Below are 13,420 nucleotides of genomic sequence, written 5' to 3' on the forward strand. Positions count from 1 at the left end.
GATAGAATGACGCAATAGCGCCGCGGATAGCGTAATCCCGAACGCAGCCTAACTCCCCTGTTCCGTTATTGCTGGCAGTATTGAAAAATTTATACCCGTCACTCCCGTACGTATAATCCCGTAACTCCAAAACGCAAATTTTAGAGGAGAGCAGTTTAAAAGTTTAAAGCTTCATATAGTTTCCCTAGTTAAGGGATCTTTCGGTTTTAAATTTTTACCATACTTATGAATATTTTTTTTTAATACTTGGTGACCACAAAGAACATGACTTTCTGAGTGTCACTATGCAATAAACTGAAAATCCCATATGTGACACTTATGTAAGGCCTGGTTTATGCGAGCAGTAACTGTTAACTTATGCCGGAACCGGTAAAGTTTAACTATATGATTTTAATACTTCTGTTTATACGAAATTGCCGAATGCGTATAAACAGAAGTATTGGAATCCTATAGTTAAACTCTACCGGTTCCGGCATAAGTTAACAGTTATTGCCCGCATAAACCAGGCCTAATTATACGTAGGGAGTGACGATACGTTCACGTTACGTATCTTATAGATCTTTTTCAGTAATTACTGCCAGTAATAACGGAACAGGGCCTAATAATCTATCTAATGGTTAAAACTCTGATTTGTGCGTTGTTTCACGTGTCAATAAAATTTATATAGCCCAATTTTTTCATTTCTAGATAAGTTCTCGATAACTTTATATCTTTTGTATATTTTTATCCAGAGGATAGCAATATCGGAAGATACGAAGAAATCGGCAGTATATCTGGTAAATGACCGATTTCTTCATATCTCCCGAATTATATCCTCTGGATAAAGATATACTTAATCTTTTAGATAAAAGTTATCGAGACCTTATCAGAGGCAGTGATGAAAGATCGAGCCTGCAGCAACAAGAGTATCGAAGCCAATCGAAGCGGTAGGGGTACGCACCAAGCGAGAACCGCCGTCACAGACGATAATTCTTACTTGTGTGCGTGCCTCCACCGCTTCGATACGCTCTCGTTGCAGTTTGGGCTCGATCTTTCATCACTGATCAGAGGTAAAGAAATTGGGCATAAAAGGTAAAGTACAACAGAGAAACTAAAAGATAAAGTACACAACAAAGCATTCTCGGTATTGTGTAAGTCGTATCTAACAGATAAATATATAGAAATAAAAAAAACAGTGGGGGATGCGCTAGTCAGGTTTCCATCCTAGCTGCGTTCCGTTTCACGCATATGCGCGCATTTATCTATACTATACGTAACGTGTACTATAGATACACGCGCGCATATGCGTGAAACGGAACGCAGCCTCTATAGATCAGATTATGTCCAAACTATATAGACGTAGAATATGGCTGTGTTTCAAAATTTACTGCCAGCGCTAAAGATCTATAGTTTAAGTCACATATATTATACAATTCTAGCACTGGCAGCGTGCTGGCAGTAAATTTGGAACACAGCCTATATAGACACATTTATGTCGAAGATCAAGTGATTTTTCTTTTCGAAGTCAATTTGTGCAGTTCTTTTTGTTCCTACTACCACGCGATACACGGCCGTCTTTCACAGTAGGCGTACCCCTATCTGTGTCGGGCTCGTGCTCAGGTTGTTGTGACTTGTGATCGCCTTGTGGGAGGGAAATAAATTCGGAATTACATCCGAATTAATTTTTGAAGACCCGATTTAGTTCGCCGATCAACCGAAAACCTCGGTTGAAGGGGACCGGCCCGGAAAAAATCCTTAGGTGGTGAGCGGATTCGAACTCGGGTCCTCCGAGTTCGAAGCCCCTGCACTCAGGCCGCGAGACCACTATAGACTGCGCGTTCCCTACCTTTGCCATATTAAGCCTATGTCACACTACGGATTAGAATTGAGATTGGATTGCAATTTGGCCAATCAGAGCGAAGATCACTAAACTTAAAATTGGTATTCTTCTGATTGGTCAAATTTCAATCCAATCTCAATCCCAATCCGTGGTGTGACATAAGCTTTACAGAGAAAAATCTGAGATTGAATACACATATTCACATTAATGTATATAATTGTATACATACATACGTATAGAAAGAAATACTTCACACACATATATACCAACAGCCAGGCACAAAAATTATCATATGTATAAAAGTAGAAATAAAAATGTTATATTACACATATTACAAAAATAATTTGCGTTTACAAGATATACTCTAGAACACAAAAATAATAAGTATAACTTCCTAAATATTGTCCTCTTGTTGCCAACCATCTTCATCGGACAGAAATCTTCTCTTGTGACTTGTGTTCATGTAAGGTCTCAATGCCCATTCTGTGTCAGCTGCTGATTCAGTATCTAAAGTTCCTAATTTGATCTCGTACAACTTCATCTGGAAACGTGGTCCAACTTCGGTCAATTCGATATCCTTTCCCTCAATCTTCTTGTACACGTGATGCCGAAAACATATGTAATCGTCGTGATTAGCAAAAGTGATTACTCTCTTGCTATCCTCTTTCGGTACTGGAAACAGATACTTCAAGATATTCGTCACTCTCGTTCCAAGTTTTGTTTTGAAATTGTGAAAGATGAGATGAGGATATTGCTCCGACATTGTGCCAATATCAGGTATATCGTGTCGCATCACAACACCGGACAGTGTGAAATAAGCTGTCGGTCCATAAGGCAGATGACATATCACCAGAGAGTCCGGAGTTCCTCGGTGCTCGTGCACCATGATGAAATCTGTCACATCATTCGCACGACAAGCATGGATTAGCTGTTTCATCTCGTAATTACCGCGATTCATTCGCTGCGCGTTGGGAAATATTAGACGCAACTCTTTGACAAACATCTTGAGTCGAGAGCTTGGGTCGCGAGATGTTGTAACGACGATTTTCGGATCCTCCACACCGGCCCAACGATACTCGTCATCCTCGTGGTTAACCACGGCTCCGCCCATCTCCGTGCCCATGGCCACAGCCATCTCCGGCCCGGCATCTTCCCATTCGATCCTCTTCTGTACATGTAACGCGCTTTTCCTCAGATCCGGATGAATCGGCGTGTTCTCGTCCAAGTTGCGTTTCAGCTTATCCTTCTTCTCTTGAAGACCTTTTACCTTATCCTGTACAGATTTCCTGTAGAGATATTCCCTACGTAACCGCGCCTGTCTTCGTAACATTTTTGAAAATAAAACACGCTTGTAATTGTAGGTTAGATTACATTCGGTTTGCGACAACACGTGCTGTCGAGTGGTTAACGTGGGTTAACGATATCGACTGCGATCTTGTCAAATGTCATCCTTGACTCTAGACCATGGTATCTAGACAATGGGTGCGTTCAGACAACTCAACGGTTGAAAGATCATCACTTATGATAGGACTATTCTTCAAAATCTGCTGCGGTTCCAAAAGTACGATCCAATCAGAAGTGATTATCTCTCAACCGTTGTGCAACTGTTGAGTTGTCTGAACGCACCCAACGTGCACCACTTGTGGTACGTTCCAAAATCTTACCTTGATAATCGAAAACTATCGACGAATTCGATTGGATGCACTAGTGCGCACTGAGTGCGTCCTCTTTCAGTGTTAGTCAAATACCAACACTGAAATATTCTACAACACATTGAAAGAAGACGCACTCAGTGCGCACTAGTGCATCCAATCGAATTCGTCGTATAGTACACGTGAAATATAGCATTTTAGTAACCAAAGTAGGATTTTGGAACGTACCCCTGATAGTATTGGGCGTACACCGCTAGATGGCACCTAATCTCGGATAAAATTCTAACTTATCTATATATGCCAGTCTCATTTTTATTTCACTTCCTATGTGTTTATTTACCTGTATATACGTGGCTAGAGGTGTGTCTGTAATCTGTTGTTTTGGCAGTTGAAAGTCAATCGAAGAGTGATGTTGCGCTAATTTTCAAAGTAACGAAATATTATATTTTTAGGTAAACACCAAATAATGGAGTTTGTTTAATACTCAATGTGTAAAAATTCTTCACAAATTATCTCTCTTCAGTTTATCTCTGCCCCTTTAATTCAACAATGTATACGTCATTGGATCTCTCACTCGCGACGTAACAGCCGCGAGTCGTCGTGGGATTTAAATGCGTGTCAGCAGTCATAATCGTGCGAAACATAAGGCGCGAGTGGGTGTGTGCGGGCGATTAGGTACATTGTCACGTATGCGAGCCCGTAAACGACGAAAGTTGCACAACAATATATGTGAGTACGGAAACGTGTTAAAGCATGACACTTGCTGGCAATTATCAGCCACCTTGTCCGCAGAAACCACCTTGCGTGTCTTTGCTTCTCTCTTTCTCTCTCTTTTTTCTGTCTCCCGAATTTATTAGAATATCGAGTGTTTTTTTTTTAATTTTTCCGTTTTCATCTGACTTTGAAATTTAATTTTTTTGCTGTGTGAAACATAACGAGAAACACATTGATCGATGAATCATCTCTTTCGGTAATAATTGCCAAAATATTTGCTCGACGACAACGATATTTTAGAACAATTTGAAAAGTTTTACGTACGAGATTTTAAAGATGTCACTTTTTTCCATGTATTTGAATTTAATATTGTGATATTTTTTTTACAGATGTGCCGTGAAGCTGATGGTGATTTATAATAAGCTAATAAGCGCTGTGACATGATTGTTTTATATAATTGTACTTTTATCTTTGATTAAACTCTCTATTTTATCAAGATGCACTTTTCCATACCGGATACTCAGGAATTTGATGACGGATCTGGAAATTCATACATTGTAAGTATGTATGTAATGTGTTATATTTATTTGTTATATTGTATGCGTGCGTATCTATAATCTGTGTATTTTTTTAAATTATATTTACTTGGCATTCTGTGAATTATAGGGATATAATATTCACATCAATAGATTGTTTCATTGCACTGTCAGATACAAACAGCTACATAACTTGCACATACAATTATCTAAGGATCTGAATGTACCTCTACCTCTTTTTCCTCCAAAGAAGCTTTTCCCTTTAACCATCAGCCAGCAAGAAGAACGGCGACTGGCTTTAGAAAAATATATTCAGTCGGTTGGTCAGAATATCACTATAAATAATTCAGAGATACTAAATGGATTTTTATTGAACGCTCAACAAGAGACTGTAGGTAGCTTCTCTGAGAATAACGTTTTAGATATATATCTCATGAATGGATCAAAAATTTCATTAACTGTTTCTACAGGAGAGCATTCTGGCGAAGTTTTAAAGGTATTTAGATTATACTTTTAGTAATATGTGTAGAAAAAAGTTAAATTTTATGCTCGTGACAAAATCTCTTAAATTATTTCTATGTTTTTTTCTTTTCTATAGAAAATATATAAACAGATAAACTTGTTACAAAAATATTACTCTCACTTTGCATTGTTTATTATCACACAAGATGATTTGTCCGGTGGTATGAAAAGTAAGTGCGCGTACTTTTATTACTGTTCTGTTTTTAAAAGAGACATTTACGCTTATTTTTTTAACATTTTATCTTCTCTTAGTATTACGAAAATTACAAAATTTCGAGTCACCACTTATAACATACAAACATATGAATTGTACGGACGCAAAAATCGTTCTCAGAAAAAATTACTGGGATACGGCACACGATCTTGAACTATTGAACGATCCTGTAACCGTGAATTTGTTGTATATTCAAGTGGTTTCGGAAATTCGGAACGGGTGGATTCCAGTTACGAGGGAAGAGCAACGCAAGTTGGAACATTTGCAAACCTCCGGAAATAGAAAAGAAGTAGGTTCCGTATGCAAAACTTGGATAAAATTTGTTTTTAGAATATAATTTGTGTTTTAAAGATTTGTTATTTCAGTATTTGAATGTAGCTCGTTGTTTAAAATACTATGGCTACATACAATTTGCACCGTGTTATTGTGATTATCCCCAACATGGTACGAAAGTATTACTCGCTATAGGTGGAAACGAATTGAACATACGCGTTTTATCATCCAGTGAGAAGTTGGTGGGAGATTGTGAGCACGAGATTGCGTTTAAAGTCTCGCGTGTGCGATGTTGGCGTATCACTACTGTGCAAAATGGAGCGGATCATTGCGAGGATAATGACGAAAACAGTTTGGAATTATCTTTTGAATATTTAATCGCTAAGAATGAACTACAATGGATCACGATCATTTCGGAGCAAGCAATTTTAATGTCTGTTTGTCTGCAAGCCATGATCGACGAGTTGTTGCAGAAGTGCGTAGTGGGAAGCAAAATTCAGGTTTGTTGCATAAAGTTGTTTGTTTATTTTAATGCTTTAAATTTAATCTTCTAATAGCAATAATTTATTTTACGTGATATTCTTAGGAAGAACCTGGAAAATCATGGACTTATATCACGAGAGACGGACACAGTCGTATTAATATGGGATTACCGTTACAAGAATGTGCCAATAATACTAATTCATCTAAATCGGGACCAATTATAAAAAAACTCGCTAACAAATGGTCGGCTGTGACATCGAAAAAATCGGATGATTCAACCGTTGTTGATCAGTCTCAAGCAACACGCACAACTGACTTCGATGTTGTGGAAAACAATGTTTTTCGCATGATAGGAGATGACGATTTATGAGCTCAATAATAATTTATAAAAACAAAAACAAAAGCAGTGATAAAAATCAATGATACAGGGTAAGCTTCTTATTTAAATAACTTCAAAGAAACAAGATGGTTTTTTCGCAATAATTTATAAATTATTCAAATAAACAGTTTCCAATTCACAAATGAGCCTGTAGCGCACACTTTTTTTCGTGCTAAATTGCATGCGAGCACCGGAATTGCGACCGATTTCAAACAAATTGTGATTTGTCTGAAAATGAAAAATAATTGTCCGCTTGCGACGCATTTGATCCAGCACAAAGAAAAGCATCGTATGCCACAGGTTTTTTAAATATAGATAGGTAGCTAAACTTTGTAACTACTTGTTGAATAATAATGCTTATTTGACATTTTGTATATTAATGTGATTATAAAATGCATTTATATATTTATTGATAAACTTTACACAAAATATTCTTTATACTTTTTATATACCGTCCAGCTGTAATCTAACAATTGAAAATTAACTTGAGCCAAAACAGTATGTTTTATAAATGTTATACGCATGAAACGCACATAATAATAATTAATGTATGTGATACGCAATAAATTAAGTGAAAAAGAATTACGCATAATTTGCATAATATTTTTATTATTGTTGAACAAAAATTTATATCGGAAAAGGCAGCACGTTAATATCTGTTCTTGTAATTATCATATAAACAAAACTATTAATAACATTCGTTTTTTTTACGTTAAATATAGCAATCATTCCTAAAACTGTCGTGTTACATTTTATACTATTATCGGACTATAGTGTTTGCTAAATCATTTGCTTGTAGAACATACTTGTGCTTTCAGTCTCTATATTTCAGCCAAACTGTATATTGTGAATTGTGTACAATATATATATATATATAATAAGACTATAAAATGATCCGTTGTCATGAAACTGTCATGATTAAATACGAATATAATCCTCGTATGAAAAATGATTGTTTACTAAGATTACATGACTGACAATTTGCTTAGAAAAATGCATCAGTATGTTTCCTTGTAATAAATTCGCTATGAACTTTCCTTCCTTAATTTTTCTTTTGTTAACAACGCAGAATATTAATTAAGACACGTAAAATACGTATATTGGTAATCGCAAAATCGTAAAATATACATTATTTTAAACAGGAAGAGTTTTATAATAGCACTAACTATAAAAATATAAAATTCATATAAAAACTTTTATGGAAGAATTACAATTTACAAATACATAATTTTCATGATTTTTTGAATATATTTTGATGCATTATATAAAATAAATCACAAGCTACATATTTGATAAAAACTATTATAAATTTACTCCTAGAAGACAATAGGCGCGTATTCTAGAGTTAACAAATTAAAAAAAAAAGATCGCGGACACATTTTTACTAAAATATTCAAATTGCTTTAAAACTTCATAAAGGAAGAATTAGTTTATTATAATATACTGCGTTTCGTATAAAATGATGTTAGAGTATAGAGCTTTGTGGAGCAATTTCAATTTTTTGCTTGCAACTTTATTAGCGTTACACTTTTCTCTTTTGCAAAGGTCAAAATGGATAATATATGTCTCATTCTTAAAGACCTTACTTTACGACAATGTGCATACTTTCTATATCAAAAATATTTTGTGGTTATTCTGTATTATTTTCTAAAAAGAAGAAACTTAAAAGATTCTGGTTACAGTTATTATTTAAGTATATTTCTATTTTCTGCCGCTTGCAAAATAGCCCAACGTCAGCAAAGAATTACTCCACTATGGATTATTCGCCATATGCATTGATGGCACGTACGAATATATATCTGTTTTATAATCGCGAAAAACAATATCTAAGTGAAAAATTAATGATTATTGCAAGGCATTATCATATTATATATGCGATGTTTTTTCACTATGATTTTAAAAATATCATATTAGTGAAATCTGATTTCAATTTCAACAATTTTCACATTGTGATAAATCAAATCAGAACAAACTTTCTAATACGGAAGACTAATACTAGCGAGTTTGAAATGTTTCATTAGAATGCAGCTTTATTTTTTCATCTGATACTGTCAGTGAACTCTATACTGCTCACTCGAAGAAAAACCTAAAGAAAACAACGAAAACAGAAAAAGTGCCATTTCTATATCTAATGTTGTAAACACAAACACATGAAAAACCAATCAAGATTCACTAGAAAAAGAAATGGTACATAAACAACCTGTATTCTTTTTCTGGTTATTTTCTACAGACATTAGATTGAGCATTTCAGTATAGAGTACACTGTATATATACACATCTACTGCATATTATTTAAAGAACACTCTTAAAATTGCGTGATCGGCATTAGCAACTCGAAAATTAATTGATCACTAAGTTGATAATAAACTAAAGTTAATATTAGTAGAGAGTCAATCTATGGCAGTAGAACAAAGTAAATCTTAATAGCTTTGTTGGCTTATTTCAAACTGTCATGTTAAATAGAACATTCACACTTAAAATTGTTTTAAAAAATGCCTAGATGTTTAAGTGCATTTTATGAGCATATTTATACAAATTGATTTTTTTTTTTTTTTATTAACATAATAGTTTGGATACGATAGTATTGCATATGACTAGCGTAGCATGATATAATATGCCAATTTTATATATTTCTTTCACAAATGAATATAATATATATATACTATATATATATATATATTTATATATAAAATTTTTTATCTCTCTCGACAGAAACAATTGTAATTATGATGCATTTGTTTTATATTTCTATTGCGTTCCTTTTTTATTTTCTAACAACCCTACACGCGGGTCTCTCGTAATATTCCTCTATAAGAATAAGATATATTTAACAGTAATTATAGATAAACATAATACAAAAATTAAGTATAGTGATTGTTTTTCACCTAAATCACCTAAAATAATTTACATTGGTGACGTGAGGCTATCAGCTATCACTAGCTATAATATATCCCAGATTTCACAAAGAAAAGCAACATTGGAACTTGCCGGTAAACGAGAAATTTACGATCCTTGCAAATTTGTTTGTAAAAAACTTTTATTTCTGAGAGCAATGTTCTTTTCTTTAATGAAACTAGGATGACGCGAATAAAATCTATTCATTTATACAATTGTACACCCTTTGTCTACATTCGTCATCACTTATTCGTCTGAAGAAGGAAACTGTTAGAAATTCTGTTGGCGCTTCCGTTTGGTGTCCATGGCATCGAGAATAGGTTGCCTCTTTGTCTGATACCTTTTCCTCAATTCGTCGATCTCTCGCTCCATTTCCGCATCCAGACTAGCCATTCGTTGCTGCAGTTCCTCGTAGGAGAGAAACTTCAGCTGCAGGATATGGTTGTTTCTCTATATATTCAAGTTTTCTTTTTTACAATGTCTAAAGTGGCATTAACTCCAAATAGCTTTGAACGGAAAGGATGTAAATTATATCGTCATAAGATGCAAAGAGATAAATTCATCTTTTTGGGCCACTATTTATAATAACAATACATCGAGCAAATGTGTTATGCAAATCTGAAAAAAAAAGAAGTGCCACTTACGAAATCAAAATCACGTTCCGTGAAGACGTTTTGAAACTTTGAGATGTTGTTATGAGGCTGTTCTGGCACAGGATGAGGTATCTGATTCTGCAGCTGTAATTGCAGGTGACTTTGAAACCTTTGAGATTCGGTTGGACTTTGTAACTCTAATTTATTCGTATTTTCTGAATTTTGCGCTCCCAACATCTGTCCATTGCCCTACACACACCAGTTTAACACAATTAATACATATATAAATTTTGAATCGGCCTCCTGAGCCAAAAAGACTTGATTCACAATTACTCTTAAATTACATTCACACTCTTATTTATTTTTTCTCTCATTTTCCTACTTTCTCTCCCGCATAATTTTCCTTTTTCACTCAATTTACTGCTTACATCTTATCTTCCTCATTTAAGACATCCCTAACTTTCGACTATGTCCGCTCCTCTCTTCCTAACAGGAAGATTATTAAATAACTTAATTCCTTTTGAGTTGAACTGTTCTGTCTATAAATTTTTCTCTTTTCCTTTCACTTCTCTATTATTTCCCCCCTTTCTTTATAAAACTATCCATTATAAACTATCTTCCAAATTTCTTATGATTAATATGTTTTGCTGGATGTGTACAGTATGCTCTTAATTAACATAACAAATAAATTACCTTCCCAATTTCAGGCGCTTCTTTCTTATCAAAATGATCTAAGAATAATGGTCGATATTTTTTGCCAGATTCTACAGAACCTGTATTATGTCTCTTCATGGTAGCTTCGGTATCTGTATCGCTATTAATAACCATTGTACCTAAGTCCAGCATCGCTGAAACTAAAGTACCGGTATCTGGAAGATCGTGACTCGGCACTAATGTCCTACTATCCTCTGGTAATGGCTTCATGGTTCCGCTACAGTCTTCGTCATCCTTACAAAAGAGACAATTGATTCATTATAGAAATCTGTATACAAATCTATAAATTATTTATGTATGCTTTAAAAAAAGAGAGAGAGAATACCGAATCTTCGGCCTGATTTTGACTTTTAATTGCGACATTGTTTATGACATGAGCTCTATGTGCGCTTTGTTTTTCTCGTATCTCATGGGCCTCGGCAATCATTTGACTTAAAATACTAGGTTGTTTGGCATTACCTGCAATCACGTCAACATGTTAAATAATAAAAATACGTTATAAACTCGATTTCTTATTCACCTATAAATTCATGTTGCAAAAGCTCGGTCGCGGTTGCTCTTTCTTCAGGATTTTTTACAAGGCACCCACTAACAAAGTCAATAAATTCTGGACTCCATTGATCAGGTTCTCTAAAACTAGGTGGTGGTTTAGTCGGGATCATAAATATTGCTCTCATTGGATGAATGTCACCATATGGTGGTTTGCCTTCAGCCATCTCCAAGGCTGTAATTCCCAGAGACCATATGTCAGCCACACAATCGTAACCAATTTCTTGTATCACTTCAGGCGCCATCCAGAATGGTGTACCAATAACTGTATTACGTTTAGCCATGGTATCCTACGAGAGAGCATCTTAGATTTGAATTTGTATACAATTAATTTTGATATACTATGAAAGAGCAGCTTAGATTTGAATTTGTACAAAATTATTTTTCTCAATCACCTACCGTTAATTGACCAGCTACACCAAAATCAGCCAACTTAGCATGACCTTCATTATTGAGAAGAATATTTCCAGCTTTAATATCTCTGTGAATTTTTCTTCTCAAATGTAGGTATTCTAATCCTTTCAAAGTATCACTCAAAATAGTGGCAATTTCGTCTTCTTGAAGAGTTTTCTTTCTCAGCCTCATGATATCACTAACAGATCCAGCTCCACAGTATTCCATTACAATCTAAATATAATAAAATTACAATAATAAACCACTCTCTCTTTCTTTTTGTGTGAAATAAAATACAAAATATTTCATAAATTTACCCATAAATCTGTATTCTTAAAGTAACTTCCGTAATATTTAACAACATATGGAGAGTCACATTGCTGCATTATCGATATTTCCTTAATGATCTCCTGCAAGTCAGTATCGACTGGTACTTGTTTAATTGCAAGTACTTGTCCACTTTCTTTATGCAACGCTTTGTAAACTGATCCATAAGACCTGGATAAAAATTTTATATTGTGAGTCTATTTTATTTCTTTTATCAATAGATAATAAATATACATCAGAGAAACTTACCCTTCCCCTAATTTACATATGATATCAAACACTTCTTCTGGTTGTCTCGTCAGACTTTCCTCTGATAATTTTTTTAATTCACTAAAAATAAATACAAATAAAACTATATCTCTCTTAAATCAACTTGGTGTACAGATATGTTGCAGAAAGTCAGCAAAATAAAATTTCACTCGATTTGTACAAAGTACAAGCTCGGGTAGTTTTCAAATAGAAAACTTTGGAATTTGAAAAAAAAAAATTAGATAAATTGTCGAAAACAAAGAAATCTATGAGATATAGACATTTTGCAAAGTGTGTAAAAAATTATTTCAATATAAATATATATGAAAGGTTTTGAAGAAAAAGGTTACAATATGAGAAATAATCTTGAACGATCTTTATTGCAGGATAACAAAGAGTGAAAAAAGACGAGTCAATTGTGAAACATATCGTGTCTTCAATTAGCGAATTGTTTGCCGGAAAATCCACGCTGTCTCGTCGCTATAAATAATCTCGAAATTCGGCACTATAGTCGCGTGCACGTAGTCACCTAAGTCGCCGCATCGTAAAAGCTCAAAAGTAAAAACAATCGAATACCTCTTAGAAGACATCTTCGCGTCGATGTCAGATCAAGGAGGAATCTTGAATAAAAGCACGCACGTATATTTATAGAAACAAGAACAACTTAAACGCAAACGAAGTAGTAGTCAACATGCCGTGTGCGGAGGTAACATGGCCAATTAAAAATAGAGGCATTACATTTTTGTCAATAAATTAAAGTAACCACACACAAAACCGAAATATCGAAAGCTTCGACTATCGGTCGTTGTAGATAGTGCAGCGAGTTGATAGTGGACGTGTGTTCGCAAACGCCTACTAAACTAAAATTATCTTTGCTTTTGCGCGACCATCTTACGCGTTTGCCGACCAATGAGAACGCGATCATCTTGAGATCGTCTAAAACAAACCGCCCAATCACAGACCAACGTTCCTCGCTGAAGCAAGCAAAACACTGGCCTGTGATTGGTTTATTTTGCTTTGTTGCGTGCGCGCGCACGCACACGGTAGAAAATTTGGATCAAAAATCTTGGAAAAAAGAAAACTTAACTGCCGAAACACAGATTTTTGC

The 13,420-nt window shown here is 34.8% G+C and overlaps 3 protein-coding genes across 10 annotated transcripts; 1 reads left to right on the forward strand and 2 right to left on the reverse strand.

Annotated features, from left to right (window-relative positions):
• The first annotated feature begins 930 nt into the window (after nucleotides 1–930).
• Nucleotides 931–7,174, forward strand: LOC109855940 (sorting nexin-17). Of its 7 annotated transcripts, XM_020430678.1 has the most exons (9): nucleotides 931–1,049; nucleotides 3,860–3,923; nucleotides 3,995–4,200; nucleotides 4,575–4,742; nucleotides 4,852–5,217; nucleotides 5,320–5,413; nucleotides 5,496–5,746; nucleotides 5,823–6,230; nucleotides 6,317–7,174. In XM_020430678.1, exons 4-9 carry the CDS (start codon nucleotides 4,683–4,685, stop codon nucleotides 6,581–6,583), a joined length of 1,446 nt encoding a protein of 481 aa, XP_020286267.1. In that variant the 5' UTR covers nucleotides 931–1,049; nucleotides 3,860–3,923; nucleotides 3,995–4,200; nucleotides 4,575–4,682; the 3' UTR covers nucleotides 6,584–7,174. The 7 variants fall into 7 exon arrangements, with proteins under 7 accessions (XP_020286267.1, XP_020286266.1, XP_020286264.1 ...); XM_020430677.1 differs by lacking the exon at nucleotides 3,860–3,923 and having other exon boundaries at nucleotides 931–1,071; XM_020430675.1 differs by lacking the exon at nucleotides 3,860–3,923.
• On the reverse strand, nucleotides 2,117–3,276 carry LOC109855941 (U3 small nucleolar ribonucleoprotein protein IMP4). The gene has a single exon (XM_020430681.1). It carries the CDS (start codon nucleotides 3,147–3,149, stop codon nucleotides 2,214–2,216), a length of 936 nt encoding a protein of 311 aa, XP_020286270.1. The 5' UTR covers nucleotides 3,150–3,276; the 3' UTR covers nucleotides 2,117–2,213.
• Nucleotides 7,175–9,296: 2,122 nt separating the features above from the next.
• Nucleotides 9,297–13,169, reverse strand: LOC109855955 (serine/threonine-protein kinase 3). 2 transcript variants are annotated; one of them, XM_020430711.1, is made up of 9 exons: nucleotides 12,889–13,169; nucleotides 12,313–12,393; nucleotides 12,054–12,234; nucleotides 11,743–11,970; nucleotides 11,315–11,633; nucleotides 11,120–11,253; nucleotides 10,774–11,028; nucleotides 10,132–10,329; nucleotides 9,297–9,916 (listed from the first exon to the last, which is right to left on the reverse strand). In XM_020430711.1, exons 1-9 carry the CDS (start codon nucleotides 12,900–12,902, stop codon nucleotides 9,758–9,760), a joined length of 1,569 nt encoding a protein of 522 aa, XP_020286300.1. In that variant the 5' UTR covers nucleotides 12,903–13,169; the 3' UTR covers nucleotides 9,297–9,757. The 2 variants fall into 2 exon arrangements, with proteins under 2 accessions (XP_020286300.1, XP_020286299.1); XM_020430710.1 differs by having other exon boundaries at nucleotides 9,297–9,937.
• Between the last annotated feature and the right edge of the window lie 251 nt (nucleotides 13,170–13,420).

This window comes from Pseudomyrmex gracilis, unplaced genomic scaffold (genome assembly GCF_002006095.1).
Source record: "Pseudomyrmex gracilis isolate BER0280 unplaced genomic scaffold, ASM200609v1 scaffold_102, whole genome shotgun sequence".
In the NCBI taxonomy this organism is placed as follows: Eukaryota; Metazoa; Arthropoda; class Insecta; order Hymenoptera; family Formicidae; genus Pseudomyrmex; species Pseudomyrmex gracilis.

Coding starts and splice junctions, on each gene's coding strand:
- LOC109855955 (XM_020430710.1), bottom strand. Junction 11,634..11,742: donor GTGTAGCTGGTCAATTAACG/GTAGGTGATTGA, acceptor GCTCTCTCGTAG/GATACCATGGCTAAACGTAA. Junction 9,938..10,131: donor CGGAACGTGATTTTGATTTC/GTAAGTGGCACT, acceptor TTGAATATATAG/AGAAACAACCATATCCTGCA.
- LOC109855941 (XM_020430681.1), bottom strand. CDS start 3,149: ATGTTACGAAGACAGGCGCGGTTACGTAGGGAATATCTCTACAGGAAA.
- LOC109855940 (XM_020430677.1), top strand. CDS start 4,683: ATGCACTTTTCCATACCGGATACTCAGGAATTTGATGACGGATCTGGA. Junction 4,743..4,851: donor GATCTGGAAATTCATACATT/GTAAGTATGTAT, acceptor TGTGAATTATAG/GGATATAATATTCACATCAA. Junction 6,231..6,316: donor TAGTGGGAAGCAAAATTCAG/GTTTGTTGCATA, acceptor TGATATTCTTAG/GAAGAACCTGGAAAATCATG.